Source organism: Pseudopipra pipra, chromosome 8, assembly GCF_036250125.1.
Source record: "Pseudopipra pipra isolate bDixPip1 chromosome 8, bDixPip1.hap1, whole genome shotgun sequence".
In the NCBI taxonomy this organism is placed as follows: Eukaryota; Metazoa; Chordata; class Aves; order Passeriformes; family Pipridae; genus Pseudopipra; species Pseudopipra pipra.
In genome coordinates, this window is record NC_087556.1 from 7,100,864 (window position 1) to 7,127,324 (window position 26,461).

General features: G+C 40.4%; 1 protein-coding gene across 22 annotated transcripts in view; it reads left to right on the top strand.

Moving 5' to 3' along the window:
• The window catches only part of ANK3 (ankyrin 3), a 365,805-nt gene that overhangs the window by 247,413 nt on the left and 91,931 nt on the right, over positions 1 to 26,461 (top strand). For all 22 annotated transcript variants that reach the window (XM_064662384.1, XM_064662403.1, XM_064662386.1 and 19 more), the window contains 10 exons: positions 865 to 963; positions 5,545 to 5,742; positions 7,142 to 7,240; positions 9,958 to 10,056; positions 11,337 to 11,435; positions 13,527 to 13,724; positions 14,225 to 14,323; positions 15,045 to 15,143; positions 18,673 to 18,870; positions 21,368 to 21,466. In XM_064662384.1, the coding sequence (XP_064518454.1) occupies positions 865 to 963; positions 5,545 to 5,742; positions 7,142 to 7,240; positions 9,958 to 10,056; positions 11,337 to 11,435; positions 13,527 to 13,724; positions 14,225 to 14,323; positions 15,045 to 15,143; positions 18,673 to 18,870; positions 21,368 to 21,466 (1,287 nt within the window). The remainder of the gene's footprint in view (positions 1 to 864; positions 964 to 5,544; positions 5,743 to 7,141; positions 7,241 to 9,957; positions 10,057 to 11,336; positions 11,436 to 13,526; positions 13,725 to 14,224; positions 14,324 to 15,044; positions 15,144 to 18,672; positions 18,871 to 21,367; positions 21,467 to 26,461) is intronic.

Here is a 26,461-nt window from a genome sequence, read left to right on the forward strand (position 1 = left end):
ACTTGTATTTGGAAAACTAAAGTTTCTGAAAACCATAACATCATTATTTGTAACAAGCACTATGTCACTGGGCATTGAAGAACCTCGTGTGACTTACTCGCAGTTCCTCAGGGCACATGGTGCTCTCTTTGACTCTAGCACTTGTGTACAGCACAAGTAAACAGGGTACAGGTCAAAGTATAGTCCAATCAGCTTGGAATAACTCTGTTCATGTTAAAAAGTCTTCTCCTTATTTGAGGCACATTTTTATAACAGGATGTTGACTATTACTGAGCAAACTGTTCTAAAAGAGGTATTGACAGTATGCCTTGACTCCAGGCCAGTCACTCAGCTGGAGGTCACATAAGCACAGTCTGAACAAGAGACAGAAGTGATTCCAACATACTTCTATCACCTGGGATTAAGATGGTTTCTTGTCTGCTTGTACACTTGTCAAAATCAGTGTAATAAAAAAAGTCTGAGTAGGATTTTTTTTTTCTCTCAGACTTAATGACTATCCATTGACTTTGATGCACACTGACAAATGAGAGACCCAGTGTTCTCAAAGACACACAGGCAAAAAGTACCTGAAGTGCAATCTCATCTTTTTCTTGTAGATGCATTAACCACTTTAATACTTATACAGTGAGGGCCTGGAAGTAGCCCACTGCATGAGCATCAATGTGATGTGACTATTTACATGTCCAGAAAATCAGAGCCAAAATGTGCTCAGTCCGTTTCAATAAACAGAGTCAGTTGTTCCTTTGCAGAAGAGCAGCATCCTGCAGGAATTAATTAGCTTCTTGGGACATCATGGGTCTTTATAAAAGTGCACAAGATTTTAATGTGTCTGAAACTAATCAGTTATAATTCTATATCCCACAGGATGGGTTGACCCCCCTCCACTGTGGAGCAAGAAGTGGCCATGAACAGGTTGTAGAAATGCTGCTGGATCGTGGTGCCCCTATTCTTTCCAAAACCAAGGTAATTGGTACTCTTTTCTACTGGGATAATCCTTGTCCTTTTTTTTTTTTTAATGTAATTCTGCATGTCTCATATATTTAAGGGCTTGACAATAACTTTCCCATTTCTTAGTTATTTAAAGTAACTGTGTGGGAGCTCTCCGAAGTGATGCCGTATGTAGCGCACGTCTGCATATGTAAAATGTGTTAAATTGAGATATACAAGAAAAGACGTCTGTGCCAACCAAAAAGACATGTATGGTAACCCTGTCCCTCAGAATTTCAGTAGCTGAAAATCTCTGTATCTTATCCTGGAATAAATACACGGTGATTACAATATATCTTCAGCTTGCACCAAATCACCCTAAGGCTAGAGAAGAGACAAGAGATAAAAATAGAGCAATGTCCCTTTGCAGAGACAGCTCGTATTTCCTAAGGACTTAGCCTGATTACCAGTTTCTCCACTTTCTATCTCTCTACAGTTTATCTTGCAAAATTCTTCCTGGGTATTTCAAATCACCTGTGCCAGGGTGCACAGATTGCTTCAGACCTAGGGGCTGGCATTAAAGGCAGCACTTGCCAGAACTCTTCAGGCAGTGGTCTCTGCTGTGCTGTTATTGCTGATTTCAAACCTCAGTGCAGCAGCCTGTTTTGTAGCACCAAGACATTCCGTGACTTTCCTATTCAGGGTTGACATTTGAGCTGTGCAGTTTGTTGAGGTTCTTTCCCAAGATAACCTTCCACTACATTTTTTTAACTCAGTCTGTAAGCAATATATTTCAACAACGTTTCTTGTTTGCTTCTATTATTTCCTTTCTCTCTTCTGTCATCCTGTTCTTTTCTGTCTCAGCACTCTTCTATATTCTGCTTTTCTCCTCCCTCTTTTGTTTTGGTTTTTTTTCTCCCCTTGCTGGAGTATATTTAGCATTTATTTGGGGAGGTTGGCACCAGCTTTCCTCTGCTAAATGAGTCACTGGTAAGAGCTATCATGGGTAATCTGACAGACAGTTTTCACCCATCCTCTGCATGTGGAGTTTCCATGGACTTCCACAGCCCTGACTCACAAACTTCAGGAGCAGGGGAGAACAGCAGGGGGCTGTCCAGGAACCCCTTGGGCTGCATCTCCACACCACTGCCACTCTCAGAGACTAGAACTCCCGCTTCAGGGAGTCAAGCTCTTCCACACTCTCTGATAGCTCAATTAATTACTTAAAGGGGAAAAAAGCCCAAACCCAAAACACCAAAAAAGCCACCCCAAAAAACAAACAAACAAACAAAACAAACCACAAACACACAAAAAAAAACCCCAAACCAAAAAACCCCCCAACATAAACTCTATTTCTTTCATTTCCACCATCATATATATGAAAACTTCTCCAAAGGAACTATATTTTTTTGTTGCGTGGATTTTATGTTTTCAGGTGTTATCCCTAAACTTAACCTGCTGTTCAAGGCCTGTAGGTTTTGAGTTTGTTGCTCTTCCTGAGCAGACTCCACAGTTTACTAGACAAAATCAGGCAGATGATTACGTGGGATAGTGGGTTTGAAATTGCCTAAGGCTGAAAGACAGACTTTGGATGATGATCTGTGGAGGGTTATATAAAAAACTACAGCAAAATAGGAGCCTTCTCTGGAAGAGAGAATGCTCTTATGTGTTTAAAAAGCAAACAGAAGAAAGTGCAGAGCTTCCTGAGTTTCCTTCTGATGTGTTAATTCTACCATTTTCAGAAGGTAATCTAAGAAGTAGCTGTACCTCTGAATGGCATAAATGAATTCATTCATTTGACACTAAACTGCAGAACTGTCCTCTGCAAAAATAAGTGGCTCCATTCTCTTCAAATTAAGTCATATATTATTGGAAATAGGGCACATCTTTGAAAGAATTTGAACTTCACGAAGTTTTCTCATGTTATATAAAACTCTTTCAGAATAATAACCAGGCTGCAGTTTGATAGCTATTTCCTGCTAGAGATGGTTTAGTGTAGTGCTGACCCTTTTTTGCACTAGAATAACCTTAGATTTATTTTCAGGGGTTGAAATGACCTAATGGATTATCTGGGGTGTTCTACAGGCAAAAGGAAAAGGGAATTTAGTTCTGAATATGCCAATGATTTTGTATAAGAAATGGCATCCCTGCCTGTCAACATCCATCTTTTTTTAATTATCAGTTTTCCAGACTCGTTTGGCTCTTTTTTTTTTCCCCCTCTTCCTCAGAGTTAATGGCTCTTTCCCTGATTAAAGCGCTTTGCCACAGCTACAAAATAAGATATTTAATTTTATGTTTGCCTAGTCAGGCAGTTGATACTCTGTTTCATCTCTATGGTCCCCTTTTGTTTTGTTTTTGGGTTTTTTTTATTTTTTTTTTCATTGGTTGGTTTTTTTAAGGTATTGGTGACTGTCAATATCTTTTATTAATCTTGAACTTCTTCACTTTTTTGTATTTTCTTGGCAATCTTTAAAAAAGCAGTACTGTAACAGTGTTTATATAGTGGCTCTGGCCTAAAGTACCAAATCACTTCTTACAGACATTGTTGGATTGTCTCTCACATAAAAGATGTGGGACTGCAGAACATTGTTACATGTAATGTATTTATGTTGAATGTGGGAAGACAAAGGCGTCAAAATATTAACTGACTTGTGTAAGATTATGGAATATCTTCTACCACAACAGAATTAAGCCTGGTTTAGGTTATAACAAAAGACAATTTTCCAAATGTTTTCTGAATTCATCAACTTCTTTAGCATCCAGTCATATCTCTTGTTTTTCTGTGTAAAGTCTGACTATTCTGTGCACTTCTTTCATCCATGACAGATTTTTATCAAGCATTTTACTGATTTTCCCAAATTGACGTCTGGCTGCTCTATTTCTTCCTTTCTTTTCCATCAATGTCAGCCTTCTTAGTACAAGTCTCTCCTATAAAGGAGTCCCATATCAACTTCTCAATTTCTTACTCCATTAATAAGTGTGGTTTCTTGGCTGTAATTGTGAAGAATTACACTTTTAACCCGAAGGATCTTTCTTATCAAAATGGAGCAGAACTGTTTATAAAGTTTCATGATTTTTTTTACTCTCATCTGAAAAGTATCATCACTTATAAACTGTTATCAGGAGGGCTTGGTGACCAGGGGAAATTAATCTTTTTTTGTTCTACTGTTCAACTGCACTATAAGGCAGTAAAAACATTTAAAATGCATTGCTAGTATCAAGCTTCCATGCAGATAATTGCTATAGTACCCTTTGGGAATGGGAGAGAGGCTTATCCAAGCCAACATAAATCACAAGTGAGATGCCCATGAGATAATCTTACTTGAAGGATAGAACTGTGTCCAAGGATGTCTGTATCTCAGGATTGAATATAACCTGCTTTCAAATTCTGGCAGGATTTGCCTGTTTGCTTCCACCATCTTTATTCCATGTCGATTTTAAAAATTACTTCACCGTGTATTTCCAACTTTATTTCAAATGCTTGTAATTACTGTTATTGTATGGCCATGGGAAAGGCAAAGGAAGAGATCTGTTCAGAGAGCCTGAGATTTCAGCTGGTTTTATACTGCTACTTTGCCTTTGCTAAATGTGGTCACATGAGGGCACTGCATCTGTGACCAAAAGTTTCAGTGTCTCATGGTACAGACACAGTGTACTGTCAGTCATTTATAGATTGTAAACTATTGTGTGTTTCAAGAATAGCTTCTGCACTCAAATCTCATTTTGGCATTAGGAGGATTGAGTGAAAAAAAAAATATGAGTGGAAAAAGGAGCTCATGTACCTCTGCTAACAAGACCTCTTTCATTCTGGCATATATTTTAAACTTTCATCATGAAACATTGTCAGTCCTTTAAATTTCTGAGAATTTTCTCTTCGTGTTTTTACTCTGGAAATATGTTTGTTATCTCTTTTAAGCACTGTAAGAAACAATTCATTGGTACATGAATCTCTCTCAGGTGTTTCCCTGGTGAAACAGCTTTACCACTGCCCCTGGTAGGTCACAGCATGGAGGTCTCATTCACAGATTTTTAGTTCCACTTGAAACTATTGCTGTTGTACCCGTGTTGAATGGGAAGAATAGTCTCCAGAGGTGTGTAATGTGGAATAAGCATGCTTACAACCCAAATTCAGGAAAACACAAGTGGAGGAATGAGGGAAGGCTGTAGTGTTTACTGAGTGATACTCTGACCTGTGCTCTCATGCCTGGTCTATGCAAGCTACTCTGGAGTGGTGAGTTTAATGCAGCTTTTAAATCCAGCAAATTCCCTGGCTAGGGTGTTAAAAGTCTGAAACAACACAAAGTGCTGTTTCTCACATAACTCATCTAAATCAAGCAGCTTATCTGAGCTATACTGGATGAAAGAAGCTACGTTTAGAGCATTGCTGGTATGTTGTGATGGCTTTTCAATGTAGAGCTGCCTACAAACTCTAACCAAACAAGCTCTAAATTCTAGAGTAAGAACCCTCATTGTTACACTGAACATGGTAAGTTTATTTTGGGTGCTCTCTGGGCTTGTAAAATTCTTCATACAACAAACGCTCTGAGAACAGCGCGGGGGAGTTTTATTTCTCTGAGCATCCTATAACCCACCCGTGTTGGGTCTTTCTGTTGGCAGAATGGTTTGTCTCCGTTGCACATGGCAACACAAGGAGATCATCTAAACTGTGTTCAGCTTCTGATTCAGCACAACGTGCCTGTAGACGACGTCACTAATGACTATCTGACTGCGCTGCACGTCGCCGCCCACTGTGGCCACTACAAAGTTGCCAAGGTTCTCTTGGACAAGAAAGCTAATCCTAATGCCAAAGCACTGGTGAGTACACAGCGGGGTACTATTCACAGCTAAACATTCTCCCAAAGTTGTGGTGAGACTCATTTGAGAGTTATTTTCTGCCTGCTGATGTTGGCGGGGAGGATGTGCTGTGTTGCTACAGCCCAAGAGAGGATGCTCAAGGTTCAGAGTGTTGATAATGTATTGTGAAATCAGAGCAGACCTTTGCTTACAGACGGTCAACAGTGATTTATGAATTTTTAGTGTAACTAGAGCACTTTTGCCTCCCAGTAGCTTTTTATGATTCTGAATAGGTGAAACAGCTGCAGACGTAACTGCTGTAGGTTTGGGTATGGAGAGAACCCTCATTTTCTAAGTGTTTGTACAGAGAAAAGAATCAGCAACATTTAAAACCGGGGGAATTTTTATTAGCTCTCAATCATGTTAAATAGTAAAAGGTAGGAATGAGTTACATAATGAATATTTGTGGTATTGTATAATTATGTCAATGGAGTCATATGCCTTTCTGCTTTAAAAACAACTTTAGTAACAAAATACATTAGTGCAGTTAAACTGCATACAAGCAGAATGCATCAATGTGTTTTGTTCAAGAACTTGCAATCTGTTCTTTTTAGAATGTCTCTTTGATTTGTTTTTCAGTAATTGTTCCAAACAAATTTACGTTCTGACATGAATTGGGTTGACTGTTGGTTTCACAGCCTGATGCTAACTCATTCAGCTCCTGAAATGTTATGTGAGCTCCTGAAACCCTCACAAGCCAGGAGGGATTGACTCTCTTGAAAACAGTACAGGCTCCACAGATTCCCTTCTCTCAGCCCCTCTGTTTTTGTGTCAGATCAACCTGTCCTCACATGTCTTTGGTCAAGGTATTATGGGTTTTGTTCACTATAAACAGCAAGTGGGGAGGCAAAATAGTTGTAGTTGCTGTAAACTGGCTGATAATGAATGAAAAAAAAAAAGTAGTAAAAATAGTTTAGAAGATCTAAATTCCAGAGGTTGTAATGTGCCTTTTTTACTAGCAGTTCTAAAAGCTCAAAAGAAAACCAACCAAAAAAGACCCACCCCAATCCCCTGCCCCCCCCCCAAAAAAAACTCCAGAAAAAAACTCCACCCAGTTAAAAATGAGTATGGTAAGCAACAAATGAATGGGTTTGATAGTTTTGGTGAACTGAGAATTTTTAAAAATAAATTAATTACTGGAGTAGGCAATATATTTCATAATTAAAACTTGCTATATGAAATAGAAAAACCTTCTAAAAAGAAAAAGACCTATCTCTTACATGAAAAATTTAATAAAGCCAAAACAAGTTCTGGGAGGTGTTTTTGTTAAAACTGAAAAATGTTTTACATGAATTCCATACCCAATTCTAGTTTTTAAGGACACATGGGGTATCAAGAAGTGTATTTTTTTCATTTACAGAATGGTTTCACACCTCTTCACATTGCCTGCAAGAAAAACAGAATAAAAGTAATGGAACTTCTTCTGAAGCACGGGGCATCAATTCAAGCTGTGACTGAGGTAAGAAATGGTCTTTTCACACTTGTGTTTGCTTTTCCTACAAATTTCATTGTAACTGTATTGATTAATATTTGAATATTTCTGGAAGACCATGGACCATCAAGTCAGCAATTACTTTCAGCTAGGTATTATGAAATAATAAAACTGAATAATAAAGTCAGTTGCCCTTGTGAATCACAAACAAATTATATGCTTTGGGATTACAGTTGGAAAAACAAGTGAAACATAACATATGAAAAATTTTTTCTACAATCCACCATTTCTGTCACTTTTTTCTGTAATTTAAAGCACCAAAGATGATGATATTTGAGAGATCAAGGTGAAGATTGTGCTTCACCAAGTCCTATTTTGAAAAGTGATTTAATTCAGAGCTTGTTTTCCCTTTCCACACAGAAGTTATGCTTACCCACCATCATGGGGCATCACAGATCAGCTAGACAGAAATCAAAATGCTGTTACTTCAGCCAGGATGACATAGTGTGCACCCAGTTATTGGCACAATTTAGAGATTAATTAAGTAGCTACAGGATATTTTTTGTCTATGTATATTCTACCAATTGAGAGGAGGAAAGATCACATATATGAATGTGTGAACCCTGTGGAATAAGCCAGGTTAGGAAATGGCAAGGAATTCCATTGATTAAGCAAGGTACAATGGGGAGTAGTTCATCTCCACAAAATGGAGCTTCATTTAATGCATGGGGTTTTATTTTAATTATTCAGCAGCAAACCATAGAGCTCCCATCCTGGCTTGCTTGAAGGAGAGTAGAGCCTGCCCTGGCTATAGTTTACCTATATCCAGACTAGTTTTTGAAAACCTTAGGGGTTGTAGATGCAGCTTTCAGAGTTTAATTTGAAATCCTATTTGCAGGGGAGTGAGAAACACAAAGACAGCCTTTATGGAAGGGTTGAGATGCCTCTCCTCTATATTAAGTAGTCGGTGTGGAAGTAGAAACACTATCAAATCCATTTTATCCCTTTTAAATTCAAAGAATTATGAGAACAGAAGCAAAAGCAACACTTAGCTACACTATTGGTGCAAGTGAACCAGGTTAAAAGTCTGGTCTTGTACTTTTGGAATTGCTTTTTTGAGCAAAAGCTTTCCAAAAGCAAGAGCTTTTCCTTTATTTCCTGCCTCACTTGTGATCTCATATGATCTCAAACCACATCTGACTGCATTTGTTGGGATTCAGGATGATACTTTACTGCAGGGCTTTACCTTCCTGCCTCTTTCACTGACTATATAGTACCAACCTTTCAAGGCAGAATTAGGAGTTGGTACTCAGCACCCATCCCATAAGCTGCTATTTCTCTAAGTCAGAAACAAAGTTTGTATCTGGCCCTCAAAACAAATTGGCCAGAAAGCTTCAGAGTGTTCCTCCCTGAAGGAATCTGAGAGCAAACAAGTGTTGGTTGCAAGTTGTGAATAAACAATGCAAATGCAATAAGAGGAAACAAATAATCATTGTCACAAATAATGACTGTTGCATATGAAACTGTGCATCAAAGGTAACATTTATTACCTTTTTTATATGGTGAATTCTGTTTTCCAGATAGATTCCATACTTCCATTTGCAAATACTGGCACCTTTTTTTCACTGCAGGCTTGAATCCTTGCAGCATGAGTTGGTGCTTTATGGTCTAAGAGGACAACATGCCTTGTATTTCCATCACTCTATTATTTTAAAAGCATTTACTAAATTTTTCGAAACAGGTAAAAGAAGTAACACACTGAACCAGTTATGCTGCCTTCCTGCTCATATTTGCTGTTCTGCATGAGAAAGGAAAAAAAGTGTGTTTTTCTCACCTCTACCCTCCTGGGACTTGTGAATATCTGTGGGAAAGCTGCCTAAATCAGGGGATTTCCAGAGATCCACTGAGCTTTCTCCTCCTGTTGGTAGCAAAACCCCCTTTTGCAGCCTCTGGCTGAGTATTGGTACAGCTGTGTCGAAGCAGCTGTGAAGAGGCTTTAGGATAATTCTATGTGGAGAAATATTAACTATTGATTAGATTTCTAAAGCAAAATCCTTGAGGTCATGTCCTGCTAAAAGACTGCTCCCTTTTTCCCCTTTCCTTCTCCCTCCCTCTCTCTCCAGCTGGTCTTTCACATCTTGTATTAGGGCAGTGGTGCAGATTTATGATGGTGATAGTGCCACAAAGACCTGAGGGAAGGGGGAATTCTCTGTAGCCTGTGTCACTTGTGTCTGGGCCTCTCTGGCTGGATGCCAGTTTCAAATTCCCTTTCTCCTGGAGAAACAGTGGGGATGGAGCTCACCACTAAGTTCAATAGACCTTTTTGTTCACCCCAAAGCCAACTGGATCTGTTGAGGACAATGGACACTGCATCTTTTTTTGCATTTAGCTGAATGTTCCAGAAAGTCTTACCTTTGTACCAGGAATGCTTCTACAGTTTATTTATTTTTTTCCTTCTGTTCCAAGATGCAAATGCTTTAAGAAGAAATTTTGCTTAGTTGATGGAGAACTACTGAATCCCTGGAATGTTTACATGTTTGCTCATGAATCATACTCATAGGTGTTTCCAATTCTGTGTGCCCTTTACTTTAAGCATGTGTATATGGTTTTGAGGAGATGAGACTCTCTCAGAAGAGCAAGCACTGGAGTTTACTTAGTTTGGAATAACTTATGTTTTCTCCATGACATTCTTGTAAAGGAATGTGGAAGTAGGCATTTAAACTGGACTTTGATTTGTTTTCCAGTCGGGCCTAACTCCAATCCACGTTGCTGCCTTCATGGGCCATGTAAATATTGTATCGCAGCTAATGCATCATGGAGCATCACCCAACACTACCAACGTGGTGAGTAACAGCTCCCCTCTCAGCACAGCAGCACTGGGAATACACTGTAATATCTGGGAGCAGCACTGTGAAGAAGTGCCTAATTCTGATGTTCACCATCCACCTCCACAGCAGCTGTGGCTCGTGCTGGAGTCATGGGAAAGTGCAGCCTGCTGGCTCCTACTCGGGAGATGCTTGACAGGTTGAAACCTCAAAAGGGGCTGACCTTAAGTGGGGTCTCTCCTCTTGATTTTCTGAAGTAAAGGATGAGAACACACTGTAGCTTTTCATATGTAATTTTTGAGATCTGTGCTTGACTGTTGAGCACTGTTTTCCCAAGACCCCGGGGGTCTGCCATTTAAGGAAAGTTGTGCTGTTATCAACAGATTGCAGCAGATTGTTGGGACATATTGCCTGTGTCCATCCAGCCGGCTGAGCTGCCTTTCTGCTGGATGTGTGCTGTGTGCCCCAAGGCTCCCGGGGCATGTGTAAAAACTGAAGTCATTGTTAGATGGATATTTGAAAGCTGGGAAGTGGAAGGAAAGCAGAAGCTTTTTGGTTCTCTGCAGTAGTTTGGCCTCAAAATCTCCCTTTCACCTTCCATACGCAGGTGCAGTTAGAAGGCAACATTCTGTAAATCTTTACCTGTTAATTCTATTAGATTATATAAAAATGCAGCACCATTTGGAAATTAGCAGGTGTTTATACCTAAAGACATACTGACATCCAAAAATGTAGAAAGCACTTTTCCCTCCTGCATTTATTCTGGCTTCCTTGGATTTGTCTTTTCTTAAGTCCATGAAGCTTTGGACGAATGTACTCAATAATGATACTATTTTTTCTTCTTGTTTAATCAGCTCAGTGCTTGTCAGATAACAAATCAGCAGGGGCATAAGGCATAGCAGAAAGAAAAGACAAATACATGTGTGCCTGAATATATGAAATTTGAAATATGTTTTTTGACTACGTTAAACTCTATTTAAATGGACATCATTTTTAACACTGTTAGTAAAATGCTAGTAAATATAAAGACTGCACTGTCTCTTTCCAGCAAAAGGCAGTGATAAAGGCACTATTGTGTTGGGAAACTGACCCCGCAATAAACTGCTTTGCAGCATACAGAGAGATCAAATATTGACTTAATCTTACATCTTGCTCACAGACAACTACAGCAAAGTATTCTAGTGGAGATCACACTGAACCGGGCCCTCGCTATTTTTGTATTTATGAAACGTTGTTGGCATTTGTTTTTCCTGGAGTCTGTTTTTAATTGATATTTTGTTTTTGCTGCTGCACACCAGAGAGGAGAAACAGCACTGCACATGGCTGCCAGGGCTGGCCAGACAGAGGTGGTGCGATACCTGGTACAAAACGGAGCCCAGGTGGAGGCTAAAGCCAAGGTAAGGTGATGGCCCAGGTAGAATAAACCTGGATAGTCTGTTTTGACAGAGCAAGGACTCACATTCACCTTGCACGTGTCTTCAGGGAGAGAAAGGGAGATGAAGCCATGTCATGTAATAACCACTGATATTTTGTTATGTGCCCTCTTACTTGTAGTCATGAGTGGTTTGTATGTAAGAGAAGGCAGATGTCAAGTTGATACCAACCCTCGGGTTTTTTGCCAGTTTTTAGTATAGGTTATCTTATGTTTGAAGAGTTTTGTTTTGGAGTGGGAAGTGAGGAGGGAGGGGAATACCTTAAATCTGCTTTTATTTCAGCAGAACTGGAAACCCTAAGCTTTTGGTGCCTCCTGTCATATCCCTAAAGCAACAGCCTGTATGCATTCAAAAATAGTTGTACTTTTAAAGAACACCTCCTAAAGGGAGGAGACACAATACAAGGATGTAGCAGAGGGCTGGAAAGAAGGAACAGATCCTATAGAAACAATTGGAATTCAGGAGGGTAAGGGTAGAGGAAAAAGAAATGGGTCAAGAGACATGAAGAAACACACAAAATTATGGAAATGAAAGAACTCCATGAAACAGGCAGGGTAAAGAGATAAATGGGTGCAATAAATAGCAGTCTTAATAGGTAAGTCAGGAATTATTTTTTACCCAGATGGTAATAAAATGGATACAATTTCAAAGAAATCTATTTTTCATTGTGAAACTATGTGTGAATTGGCTCACAAATTAGTTTACTAGTAAGAATATCTACTTATGAGGAACTCTGGCTGAATATTTATAGCAGATGCACTTCGTATCTGCAAGCAGCCTGACAATAGAAGTGAATCATGTGGTCTGTAAATCTCCAAAGACAGCCCTGAAAGTGAACAGCTCGTGCTCAGAAGCACAGTCATGCAAATATTTTTTAAAGTAAATTCACAGAATGATTTAGTTTGTGCAAACTGCCATTGCCTGTGATCAGTTTATCATAAATAACAGCTAAATGCAAGCAGTAGATTATACACCAGTGCTAACATCAGCTGTGAGAAATTTGTGGGAAGCAGCCATAAACTGGAATGATTTAAGAACCACGAAGTCTCTCCAGCAGTCAGAGGAGAATTGTCCTGCAGAGGAGCAGCATTCACATCCTGACAATCTCCCATCCTAAATCCCAAAGGTGTAAAATCACTGTTGTAGGATGGGCGTGGACAGAAGTCTCCCTTGCAGAGAACAGCCCAGAATGTAGGACATGGGGTAGTAGTGCTCAAAAGGTAAGAAATTCAGCAGGAAAAAGTGGGGAGATAAAGATGTTTGGCCATAATGTGAAACTCTGCTTAATCCGAAGACTGTACAGTGGAGAATGGGGAGGACAAAAATATTAAATCAAATAACAAGGGAGAAATTATCCCTTAGACACTCAGAACAAGGTCACAAACATCATAGTATTTTCAGTGAAAGAGAAGAAACAGACAATGATATCCATGACAGGACAACCCCCATACTCAAAACTATTGAGATTATTGTGCTCTGAATAAGAAGGGAGAAAGCAACAGTGAATTTGCACACCGTGCTCTATCTTCAGTTACATCTACTGAGAAGTTATCTGCAAAATACCAAACCAATTGGTCACCGGAAAAAAAAAAACAACAAAAAAAACCCCAAACACAAAAATTATGATACTTTATGATACTTCTAGGCAATAGTATGCTTTGCACCTCAGTTCATCCCAAACAACTGATTGAGCTGTTAAATGTTGCTGGGAATCATAAGAGATCAAGATGTGAGGGACAAAGCTGTGCATTGGCTTTAAGAAAGGTCTCAAGTTCAACAGGAAACTCAATGCACCTTAGTGGCAAAGTGAAGTGAGGCAAATCCAGATTAAGAAGAAAAGTGATAAGTTTCTTAACTCTTATGGATTACGTTCCTGTCTGGAATATTTTGTGATGCATCAAGAAAGCCAGTGTGCAGTGTTCACTAGGTAAGACCTCAGCAGAGTTAACGCTCGTCTGCAGTTTTGAAAAGTGACAGAATCTGGGCAAATATTTTCTGTCAGAATGCGAGCCTTAGTTTTCTTACGCGGGACTGTGTTATTTCCTTCATGTTTAGGATGACCAAACACCGCTGCACATTTCTGCTCGGCTGGGCAAAGCAGACATTGTGCAGCAGCTGCTGCAGCAAGGAGCGTCTCCAAACGCAGCCACGACGTCTGGCTACACACCCCTGCATCTTTCCGCTCGAGAAGGGCATGAAGATGTAGCTTCTGTTCTTTTGGATCATGGTGCATCTTTGTCTATCATTACCAAGGTAAGTGAGTTGCAGAACTAATAGCTTCAATAGTAAAATAGTCCCTGTAGCAAAAGCTGCTTGTGAGTTAAGTGCTGCAAGAGTCATACACCCATACAAATAATGTAAGAGCGAGCTACATTTTATTAGAAGGGTATAAAGCTTTGTGCTTTAACTCAGAAGCTGATGTGTAACACATCCCAGTGATCAGACCTGCATTTTCTTGGAATGACAGGAATGCAGGGCATAAATTCCTGACCAGAGTTGATAAGCTTGTCCTTGGGTCTTCCATAGTGTGAAAAAAGGAACCTGACTCTTCCCTTGTTTAATGTAGATAAGTGTTTTGCCTTGCAAGGGAAGGGCCTCCAGGGCCAACAAGGCAGTTGAGAATCTGCAGGCTTGTGTAAGCCCCAGGACTGTTTAAGGGGATGGATGGAAACAGCAGTATCCCTGTAGATCAGAAACAAACCTTACCCTGAAAAAAGTACACAAAGCTGCAATATAACTGCTTTCTCTTACAGAAAGGATTTACTCCGCTACATGTGGCTGCAAAATATGGGAAAATTGAGGTAGCCAACCTCCTGCTTCAGAAGAATGCATCTCCTGATGCTTCTGGAAAGGTAGGACAGAAGAAATCACTGCCACTTGCCCAGGAAATATCTAAAAGCACATAGTATTTTAATAATATCCCCCTACCTACTTACATCACACTGGTATCCACGGCCCGTGTTTAACAGGAGTAAGTTTCATGTAGTATTCCAGTCCCTGTTGAGGGTGCCAAGAACCAGCAAACTCTTGACAAAAGTGACTTTTTTTGTCATTAATTGGCAACAAAATGATGTGCTCTCTATTCCCACGCAGGGGGATGGAGACAAACCATTCCCCTACGTTCCTGCCCAGACTACTTAGAGTTCTTATCAGAGTACTTGGCTCTGCTTCCCCAGGGCTCATGACAGGGGGCAAAGGCCAACAGGACCTCAAGCTTTTTAAACTAGTCCATCCTGGATTTTTACAGATCCAAGGGACAGTTTACTTATCCACTGCAGTAAAAGAAAAACATTGCCAAGGGTGTGACCTCCTTACCCACTCTGTCCTGGGGACAGCACAGATATGTTCTCCTCTGTTCATCTTCCCTGGGGGAAGTGAAGGGGGCTTTCACAGCTCAGTAAGGATGTTCAAATTTCTGTTTCATTTTTTTGAAAAGTTATCAAAGACTCTGGATACAGGACTGAATAACAAATGTGTTTTTTCACCCTATCTACTCCAATTTTCCAAACTCCCGAGTTTTCCCTGGAGAGGGTCTTCTGTAACAGCACTTGTTTGTTCTGCATGTGTTTTTAGAGCGGTTTAACACCACTGCATGTAGCTGCACACTACGATAATCAAAAAGTGGCACTCCTCCTGTTGGACCAGGGAGCTTCACCTCACGCCTCTGCCAAGGTACAAGTACTGGCCACTCTGGGGGAACAATACCTGGGCTTTTTGTGTCACTTTATTCCCTATCTACCTCTGTTCTTTCTAGGCCGTGTATGCTTGCAGTTACAGGAGGCTCAGTGACCTTGTTTATTAATGTCTCACAACCACAGAAAGCTGTTTAGAATAATTCTGCAGGTGAATGAAATAGCAGTAAAAAAAGCAAATAGAGATGTAGAAACACTTAAAATCTCTAGATTCAGTGCCATTCACACTCAGCCAATACTGAGCCTTGCTTTGTTCAGTCTCTTCATAACTTCTCCAAGCCAGCCAAATTTATATCATTGCATCTTAACATCTGTGCGGGACAAGCTTGGGATAAATGCCAGCTACACCCCCTTCTGAGGTGTGATAAGTTTCTCAGCACAACATATGTAATTATTAATGTGCTTCACAATACCACCCCAGTGTAAATGGACTGGCAAGAAAATAAAACTAGTCACAGTCCTGCTTTGATTGTAATTTCCTGTAGGCAAGACAACACCTACTATAAGGTTTCAGAGAATATGAAAGAATAAATATTTAAGTTTTTTCTAGTTCTGCATAGAAGAAAGAATTTAGAGAAGCCTAAAGTGTCTACATCTTTTGTGGATCCCAGTTTTAAGTATGGGATTGATATATAGTATAATCAATCAAAGTATAATCGATGGTTGAACAACAACAGTAGGTAAAGCAGGGTGGAAGCATAAATAGGTTCAAGCAGGGTAAGTGCAGTGCAAATACCTCATCTGAAACAACCCAGACACTTTCTTTAAACCACTGCCAAAAAATACTGTGGAAAAAGCAGAGCTAGTAGAAAAAAGGCAGTTTCATAGCTAGATGGACAGCTCTCCTTGATTGCCATCCTCTCACACACGGCTGAGTACAGCCACAGCAGAGAGACCTTCTGCATGGCTGAAGAAGAGGATGGAGTCTGTCACACATGGTAGGTCCCAGAGTTTGTAATGCAAAGAGAGGAAAGTTAAATAAACATGGATAGCCAGCAGCAACTTCACAGTTTAAAATCAATACTGTCCATAGTGGCAATCTGCCAGAGCAGTGCCCCCAGGAGGGGAACTGGAGTGATCTCTGATCTTTCACTACTGCAACACAGCACTCTAGAATACCACCCTGGGGAAGAAAGGGCCTTCTGAAGAGGATGAGAAGGCACTGACCCAGTTTTCACTGAAGGAAACTTCAGCAGAAGCTGTGCATCCTGTAGGGGCAGGGATTGCAGCAGCCGCTGCCGAGGGCTTGGGAAGTCCAAACCAAGGTGGGAGCACTATACATTGTGGTATAATATTGCACAAACTCATGTGTCAGGTCACCTTAGCTTCCCCATCTATAACAGGACAGTTTTGCAGCTGCCACTTCAGGCCTTCAAGTGCCAGCTGTAAGTGTGCCTAAAAAGAAAGCATTTGTTAGTGTTCTGCAGCAAGTGAGCCACAGCAACACTGAGCAGAGCGTCAATACTAAATAAAATTAACGTTAACATGTTTGTTGCTTTAGGCACCCACAACGCAGTCATGCGAAAAATGATGTTGGTAACAGCAGATGATTTCCCATTTCTTTTGTAAATGAGGTCTAGTAAATAAATGTGTTATGTCATATCTCATCACTGGCTTCAAAGTTAAGTTTCGTCAGCAGTTGCCTTTCCTGTGACACCGCTGTCTTTAACACTGATCTTAAGAGTGGCTCATTAACCTCACCCAGCAACACTTGCAAGAGTGATCAGTGACAGGGAACTGGCCGTGTCAAAGTACAGTGCTGTGATACAAACAGTTATTCTCATGAACCATTCTTCTCTTTTATAGGCAAAACTTAGGCTTGTGGCTAATTTCGCATGGGGCTTATACCTAATTTTTAACCATTTTCCCTTTTCCTCTCTTTTCCCTGGCAACCAGAATAACCCAATACCCTTCCTTCTGAACTTCTCTGTTCCTTTATCTATGCAAAGTGACAGAGCACTGCCCTTATGGAGAGAAGATGCAGACTGGGACTGAGCTGAATTTCAGCTTTTATTTTTCAGCTCTCTTTTTTCTTCTCTTGGCAACCTGCTGCTTTCCATTCCACTGAAAGCAATCTATGCCCATTTCTGAGGAAAAGGCTTGGAAATTGCAATTGTTATTTTATATAATGTGAGCTCCATTTAAAATACACAGTTTAGCATATATTCAGGATTTAGCATGTAGCGTTTAGGATTTATTAGGTGGTCATGTGGCAGTGGCTATTTTACGTGACAGAATCATGCAGGAAGTCTAAGGGAGAGGCTTGTGTTTGTATTACCTGAAGCATGTTATCTTCAAAGTGAAGATTTGGTAGCCATATACTCCCCTTATTGATTGTGGTGCTCTGTTTTATGAGTGTCCTTTTCAAATATCTTAGTACTAAGGTCTGAACTGAGTTTGAATTGACTTTTGAAGGTTACAGAACCTTTTCCACGTTGAATTAGTGCTGTGCATCTCTTGGCTGCCAGGTTGCTATTAAAGCTCTCTTGTAATCAGTTGTGTGCCCCTGTGTATTTATTCCCCACCCCTACCTGCACTGCCCTGCATCTGCTGGGACCTGCCTTCCCATTTAGTCCATTCCTGCTGCCCTGTGGGTGCAGGGAGGAGCCAAGCCAGGTGAATGCTTTGTACCTTTTGATAGATTTATTGGGCTGTGTAATCTGAGATGCACATGGTACTTATGATACTGCACAGAAGGGTTTGTGCAGCTTGGGTCTCATCCCCCCTGACCTTCTCCCATAGTCACATGCAAATGTGTGCACATTTGCCATTTACTTGATAATGAGTGCTAATACATTTCTGAAAGAGAGAAAGCTCTTGATTAAACAGTCATCAAAATCTGTACCAAAAGCTGGTCATACCTCAATCAGTGCTTTGGTATTGGCATGCTAATCAGTTATTCTTTATATCCATTTATCTGTCTTCTGCCATGCAACAGATATACTGCACTTTTATTTTTAGTAGAGGGCTCACTGGGTACACATATTGGAACGAATAAAAAATAAAGAATGCATGACTCTAAAGTCATGTTCTTTAATTTTCCCTTGATCTGAACAAAACCAGGTTGTCAGTAAGGTTTAGGTTAAATGCTGCAAGAAAGACCATATTTCATGTACATAATGCTTTCATTCAAACTGAGAAGTGGGGGGAAAATCAAACAATAACAGCTGTTCTGAGTTATGAACACACATCCTGCTCTTTTTTATGTACTTTTAAGGAAAAGTGGCAAATGTCTGTGCAATGAAACTCAAACTCCTGTTGTTATAGATTGTCCTCTTCTGAACAGATATTTTTGAATGTTTATTTCAGAATCCTTCTCTTTGTAGCAGTTCTTGCAAAAAAGATTGCTTAGAGGTCTGACACATTCATTTGTACAACTAGTTAATGTTGTATTTGAGCACGTTTGACAGAATTTTTGGAACTAATGACATACTTATTCATGGAGTTGGGTAGGTGATTTATCACGGTGTTTAATGAGTGGTTTGCCATGGAGTGCTTTCTGTTGACAGAATGGCTACACGCCACTGCACATAGCTGCCAAGAAAAACCAGATGGACATAGCCACCACACTGCTGGAATATGGTGCTGATCCCAACGCTGTCACCAGACAGGGCATCGCCCCTGTGCACCTCGCCTCCCAGGACGGCCACGTGGACATGGTGTCCTTGCTCCTTTCTAGAAATGCTAATGTAAATCTCAGCAACAAGGTGAGTGTTCCCCCTGCCTGGTGCCCAGGCAATGAACAAGCATGGTGAGGAGAAGGATGGGGGCCTGCAATCAGATTCCACCCACTGTGGTTCTGCACATGTTGAAAGCCACTGCAGGTGTTTGAATGCACATCATCATTTCTTCTAGCCAAGAGAGCAGCGTGCCATGTCACATTAAATGAACTGTGTTTTGTAGTACCCAAGTTTCAGTGATAGCACATGCTGCAGTGGAACTTCCTAATCCATCTCCCTTCCTTCCACGTTATGCTAGTCTGCCAAAACATGCCCAGAGAGAAAACATCTTCCACCCCACAGTGGTTGCTGGGCCTGTTATTTATGAGCCTCTAGGTATATGCCTGCCCATTTAATGGCAGCATTTGTCAGTTGTTACATGTGTAATTGTAACACTTTTCATGTTTTCATAACTTTTTGTATTTGTAACATTTTTAACACTATAATATCTTGTAGCAAAGAAGTGACATATACCAACAAATGGTAACAATTATTGCCATCTAATGGTAACAGATACCTTGTTAAGGGAAGCTGACTTTTTAAAATGGGATAATAACAGCAAGTTTGAGATTTTGTTCATTAATATCAGTGATTCTTCCTCCCCAGAGGGTGTTGCTTAGAGCGCAGTGACTTTTGGTGTAATTTCTCCTGGGGGCAGGAAAGGAAAGTTAATAGATTTTAGTTTCTGTAGCTATGAATTTATAGGCTATTAAGTCTGCTCTATAGCAATGTTTCTAGCAAATGTGCAGCCTTAATTCTTTAAATGCTCCACTAGACATCATTATTTGATATTGTCAAGTGAAGTTTCAGTAGGGATTTATGTGGCTAGAGCAGAGAGGCAATAGAAAAATTTTTCATGGAAAATGTTTCCCATTCTCAGCAGGTAGAAAGATTCAGTGTCCTCTGAGGCAGTGGTTGGTGCTGCACAGGACTGCTGTGTTCTCCTGCTCCTTTACAATTTGGTTACTTTGGGGTCCTTGTTGAGAAAGCTTCTCTTGCAGATGTGGTTGGTTTGGTTTTTTTCTCAAGTCTCAGTCGAGTGTGTGGGGTCGTGCAGTGCAGGATGGACTTTGTATCACCCCAGGGAACTTCGCCATGTGCATATTCTGCATCCCATTGGCTATCATGGGTTTGCTGCTGAGACTAATACAGAGAGCATGATTGAAGCTGCTGGGCACTTTGATTCAGTCCCACCAGAGGTTAATTACCTGCAACATCCTTCAATCTGTTACTGTTCAGTTGTAATCTCTAGTTTCTCATTATACTGATAACGCCACCTTTTGAAAATAGTTCACCTTGTACTCTCTCAGGAATGCATGCTTCCTCAGAGCTCAGCACCTACATTTTAAGCCAAATGTTTATAGCACAGACTTTTGAGTTTTGCAATGGGAATAAAAAGAGCATTTATTCTTGAGTATCCACAGAATGGTTGGGAGCTGCATACCCAGAGCTCCAGTGTGGGCACTGGGCACTTATTAAATGTTTTTAGAAGGTTTGGCCCACAATATCCAGGCTCCATTAGGTAATTTATAGTTGGTTACTGTTATATATTTGTGCAATGACCCACCTAAGGTGTGCTGTTACCAGGATTGCATATTTGAGGAAAGTACAATGGGACACTCAGAATAACTGCCTTTGGTAGGGAATGCACTGTGGACATGGATTTGGGTTCAAGGGTAAGAAACTTAGCCAGTGTTTCCGCCTGATGTGCCAACTGCTGCCACCTGCTCTTCTGTCCTTGACGCTAAAGGCAGTAGGAACAGGAGGAGAGAAAACAAACTGAGATTTACAAGTAAAGGATATTCTTTCTCATTCCTAAAAACATCTCCTCAGCAGATGCTCTCTTCCACCTGTTTTATCTGAGGCCTTTTATGTGACAGAAAGTTTTCCGAGGTTTTAAGGGTATTTAGATCTCAAGTTTTAGATAAGAAAAATAATAAGGTATAGAAAAATAAGTGTCAGTACGTGTGAACTAGCAAGTCTGTATCCTCCCTGAGCAGAGAGAAATAGACCTGATCTCAGAGAAATGCAGTTTTATCTTTTGTGTTTATGTCTGAAAATGATTGAGTAAAGGAGTAAGGATAAATCAAGTAAAGGTAAGGATAAATCTGAGTGAATGTAAATTCTAGAAAACTTGCAGAAGTGTAAACAATGATTCAATATTGATTATAAAGTCTCATTCTAAGGAAGTGAATTAGGAGCTAAAAAATTACTATGTGACTTTTCTTAAAGTGCTCCAATTTGCTATCCCACACACAACACTGCTTGAACAAATGTTCATTGTGTAAAACAAACATCATCTTCCTGGCTTTTGAGTTGTACTTCCTTGCAGATTGACAGTGTGATTAGGAAGCACCTTGCACAGTGAGAGTGGAATGTATAACTTCTTTAAATTCAGTAGGATGTTTTGAGTCTCACTGATACCTGAATTTGCACTTTAGTATTCATGTGCCTCCTCTGAAGATTTGTTGCTTCTAATTTACAGAGTGGACTGACGCCACTCCACCTGGCTGCTCAGGAGGACAGGGTCAATGTAGCAGAGGTTCTTGTCAACCAAGGAGCTGCTGTTGATTCACAGACAAAGGTACAAACTCTGCTGTCAGCATGAAATATTTCCTTTCAGGGAAGCATGAGCCTGGAGACTGGACTGGTAATTGATTTCAGGGTGAAACTAAAATCACAGCAGAGAAACATTCCTTGTAATAAATGATTGTAGAATACATTCTGAAAACTGAAGAGATGTAAATCTAAATGTTTAATGTTAAGTTCAGTCTTTGAGTAGTAAGCTTATTTCTTGCCAAATATTTAGATCAATATAGATTTAGATTGTGTCCTACTGTTGTGCTTCACTGAAGGTAAGTGGGATTGCTCTGGTTTTTTTTGGTTAAGGAAACTTTTACAAAATCTTGAGCTCTCTCTATAGAGTCATATAATCTTGTACCATAAGCATAATCTCATCTGCTTTTGGTATTTTTTACATGTTTCACGTTGCTTTCCATCCAGCTGATGGTAGAAACAAAACACAGGAGAACCCTTACTTGAAACATCTACTTACAGCAAGAGAAACTATGTTAATGCAATGTAGACATTCCATGCTATTAAGGTTTAAATACTTTTCCTCATGACTAAAGAGACTTCATGAAACTTTAAGAAACTTCATGAAACTTTATGGAAGTAGTTTCCCCTGAGCTGATGCTAAACAGCCATCCATAGACATGATTCTGCAAGTAAAGCTATTGTTCATTTTTAGAGATCATCCCCTTTTCCTACAGCTTGGCTCAGCATCCATGGCTGGGTACCTCTGAATTTCTAAGCTGCTTTGTTTTGCAAAGCATAGCAGTGAGGGAACTATTTCATCATACTGGTACATTCTAGGGAACTGGCTTTTTCTGTTGTCCCAAGTTCAGACTGGGCCATTGTTCTCCTGTTGGTAAACAGGGAACTGTTAGGTTGTCAGTTATTTTGCTCTACTCTACCTTCAAAAAAATGTTAGAGGTGAAACATTTAACTCTTCAGGGCAAATCTGAAATTCTTTATCACTGTTATTTAATATGAAATACATATATGCAATTGTGGTCTGTTTCAAATTTAGTTGCCTAAAAATAGTTTTGCCTAAAGTTAATATTTAGACTCCTAAATAAGATACGTGGATTTCCAAGGTGCTTGGGGATGGCTTTTGAGACCCTCAGGGATGACACCTCCCACTTCGCTGTATTGCTTTTTAAGATCGATGGCCTGGAGTAAATTCAAGAGCCTTTGTAGAAATGGCTTTATGCTCACTAATGGTGTACAGTGCTCAGAATTTAATGATAATGATCTCAGTGTTGATTATACTTACATTCCTCGTGCATTGTCTAGATCTTGGGGTCATTCCTTTAGCTGGGCAAGAAATTAGTTGAGATCAAATACTTCAACCATAGCTGATCAAATCAGCTAAATGAACCAAGTCCCTCAAGCTGACCTGCACCCTTTGTGCAGAGCAGTAGCTTTCACAGCTCTCTGCTAGATGTATGCCATAAGTTGAGTGCTGTGCTTGCATCCCAGAAATGTCCAGGTGTGTCAGACTGTCCAGCAGTGTTATCATTCTATCATCACACTGACAGCTCAGAAAGGGCTGAGTCCATCATCATGTCTGGCTGCAGCTCAGCTGATTATAATCTGTGGCAGAGGAAAAAGTCATTGTCATGGGATTTTTCTACAGTATAATTCCAACTGTACCAGCTACTATTTCAATAATATTATCCTGACATAAAACTGAAATGGTTCTGCTGAAATCCCAGGAGCTTCTCCAGCCTTTTACTTTTGTAACATATCCTCAGCCTGTATTTTAAAGATGAATCAGTTGGGGTTCTTATCAGCCAGGTCACCCAGCAGCACACGAGATCTGCCCTGGTTCATTCTGTGCACAGTTTCCTCAGATGCATGTGGTTGCCTTCCTGGAGATAGTTTCTACCTGGTTTTGGTTTCTGTAGCAAGACATTGCAGAACCTGTTCTTTTAACTGGTCAAAGCTGAACCACCTCATAGCCCATAAATTTGTCAGGGTGTTTGCCTTTCTCCCTCTCTGCAGCACTGTTCTCTGCCCCACAAATAGTAAGCAGTCTAAGGAGGCATTTACATTTGACAGGTGCAGGCAGTCACGTGTTCCCTTTGCCTGCTCTCCAGTGTCCAAATAGGATCCCATTCTGGACTGCAGTGGCCTTTTAGTCACATTAGCATGGTGGAAACCTCTGAGATACTGTCACAGCTGAGAGGCAGGGTGTGTTTCGTGGGTCTCAGGGCTGGCCTGGCACAGTTGCAGAAGCTCTGTACTGAACTTCATGCCTGGCAGGGTGGGATGGGATGAAGCAGGCACACAGCGGAGACACAGAAAAGAGGCTTTAGTTTATCATTCAGAGATCTTCTCTGTATGGAGCTGATTTCCTTAATTGCATCTCTGAAAATTGAACTAGTCACTAGGCATAGCAGGGGGGAAAACGCAGTCATATTTGACTGTGTGCAGCATGAATCCTGTCCATCAGTAATAGTCATATAATTTTAAAGAAGTCAACAGTAAATCCCTTGTTGTTCATCCTCATTCCTCAGTTATATATGTAACTGGTGTGAGTTAAGAATAGTTTCCCAGTACACATTTGCCTCCATGGGACTGCTCTGTAGTTGTCAGGAAGTGGGGCAGGGACTCATAAGTCAGGCAAAGTCAAGTTGTATTTAAGCAGGACTCCTTTGGCATGTAAGAAATGATCTGTCTGGGAAAACATGCATTATTAATCCTGTAGGCTTCTGTGGTGAGGAACACCCACACCAGCTTGTCCTCCTGCCTACCATACTCATTTTGAGTTCCTAAGGAAAGAACTGACAAGCTCTGAACTTCTACAATAAAGGAAAAATGTTATGTTGTAAGAACTACCATGCCTTGACCTCATGCTCTGTGCAGGTGAAGTTCAGATGATTGGCTTGTACAATAGCAGCTCCGTAGTTACAAGCTCTCTTGTTTAGATGGATTAACTGTTCCATGGGAATAAAAGGTCTCTGCGTGCTGCCTCTAAAACCAGAGGCATTGGGGGACAAGATAAGCAACAGCTGAGTTGGCTCCAGAAGCACTGTTGCTATGCTTGCATGTTTGCATGATACTGTCCAGCATGTCCAGTTCAGATTCATTCCTTTGGACATACAGAAGCAGAGATGTGTCATCCGTGCCTTAAAAGTCAGTGAAGCTGCACAGTTCAGAGTGACATTATACTGGGGATCTCTGTTACCAGCAGTGTCACCACTAACCTGTCTTCTTCCCTCCATTTCACATCTATGTGCTTTTCTTACCTCAATTATTGTGGTCTAGATGACTGTTCAGTGGTCTTTGTTGTTATTGTTGTTACTTTTTTCTTTGTTTAGTTTCTCTCCTTATCATATTTCTCATTTCCCCAGGATAAGTAAGCACAGGTTTAATGTCACTCCAGCACAGTATCTGTCAATAGGGGGAGAACACTTCATATCATTCAACTTAATATCAGCAGGTCATTGAACTCCTGAGTAGGGACCAATGAGCTATCATCTTCCTGCTCTGGTACATGTTCTTTAGTCATCATTTATATATAACTTACACTCCCGTGAAAACATCTAGAGTTTGCAGTTCTGACACATGGGAGTTCTTACCCCTGCTCAGATTCTGAGGGCTGCACACACTGTTGGGGTTTTTCAGGTGGTTAAAGGAGAAGATGGGTCAGAAACACATTTCGTACCTTGAAGCAGTAGTGGGGAAGAAAAAGACTCCAGTATTACAGAAAATTACTTGTACAGGGGATTAGTCCGTATGATTAAGATCAATTCTGGCTGTAAAACTTACGAGCATTTTCAAAATTGCCCTTAGACTTGAACAATTGCAACTGTGGTTCTCTCTTGGGGCGGTTTCCCTCCCAAGAAATTTTTTTCCTGAGCTTTGTTGTAGAAAAGGTCATGAAAGGAAGAATAGCTGCTGGTTTTGAAGTCCATTTATTAATGGTGTTATGGGATCCTTCTGGTTCTGCTGCATCAATTAACTAAATAGCCTCAAATCCCAGAGCTGCAGGAGTCTAAGTCAATGCTGAAAAGTAAACAACACTGCTTTAGCAGGCCAGAACTAGTGCTTTGAGAGAACATAAGGCTGCTTCTACCACTTGAAAATGAGATTTTGTTATGCAGTTTTATGTGACGCCTGCTCCTACAGTTTTAAGCTCAGCCATGTTAGACTGAGCTCCAGTTGATAACCCACAGAAAATACCTTATCTTAACATGCAAGAGTGGTAGAAATGTAGCAACATTAAAATACACTTCAGATGGTGAAGTTTCAGAGCTGCTTAAAAACCCTTCACATTTAGAAAGCTTTAAAAATTCAATTTAGTGATCACAGAAGGCTTAAAATGTTAGTGTCCTGCAGCAAAGGCTTTTAACTATTCTGACATTACATTTATGTGTCTGATTTAAAGTATGTTAAAGAGTTTTTGATGCTGAAAATGTGTTATGCAACATCGTCCTTAACACAAGGAATGCTCGTCCCTACACAATAATATTGGGAGTTAAAAACCAATCTGAAGCCAGGGCTGCAAGCAGATATTCCTTCTCTGGTGGTCATATTGAGTGTAAAAGCTGCACTGGTACATGTGATGTTGCTTTTGTTTCAGGGCTTTTGTGCTGGCAGTTGGCACGAGTAAATATTGTTTCATGGCTCAGCAGGTCTCCACATGTCATTTTTCAGCTGTTTATCCCACTGGATAATGTAATTGTAGGATACAGCATTACCATGATGGACTGGCAAAGGAAGACTGGTGAGAGAAAAGTGTTGGTTCAGTCAAGGATGAAGAGCAGGATCTGGAGCTTTGATTTCAGTGCAGGTCATTTTAGTGAAACAGTTGCTGCACTTGGTGTTGGGCCTGCCCCGGGGGAATTGATGGTCTCACAGTCCCTGGCTGATGACTGTCTGGAAAACAAATCCAGTATTAAACTGTCTTTTGTTCTTAAAACTCTGGTTTTGGTAGGAGATAATGGTGGCTGAGAGGTCATGATGTTCTTTTGCAGGTTGAGCTGGGCGCTTTATTTCAGATTTATTC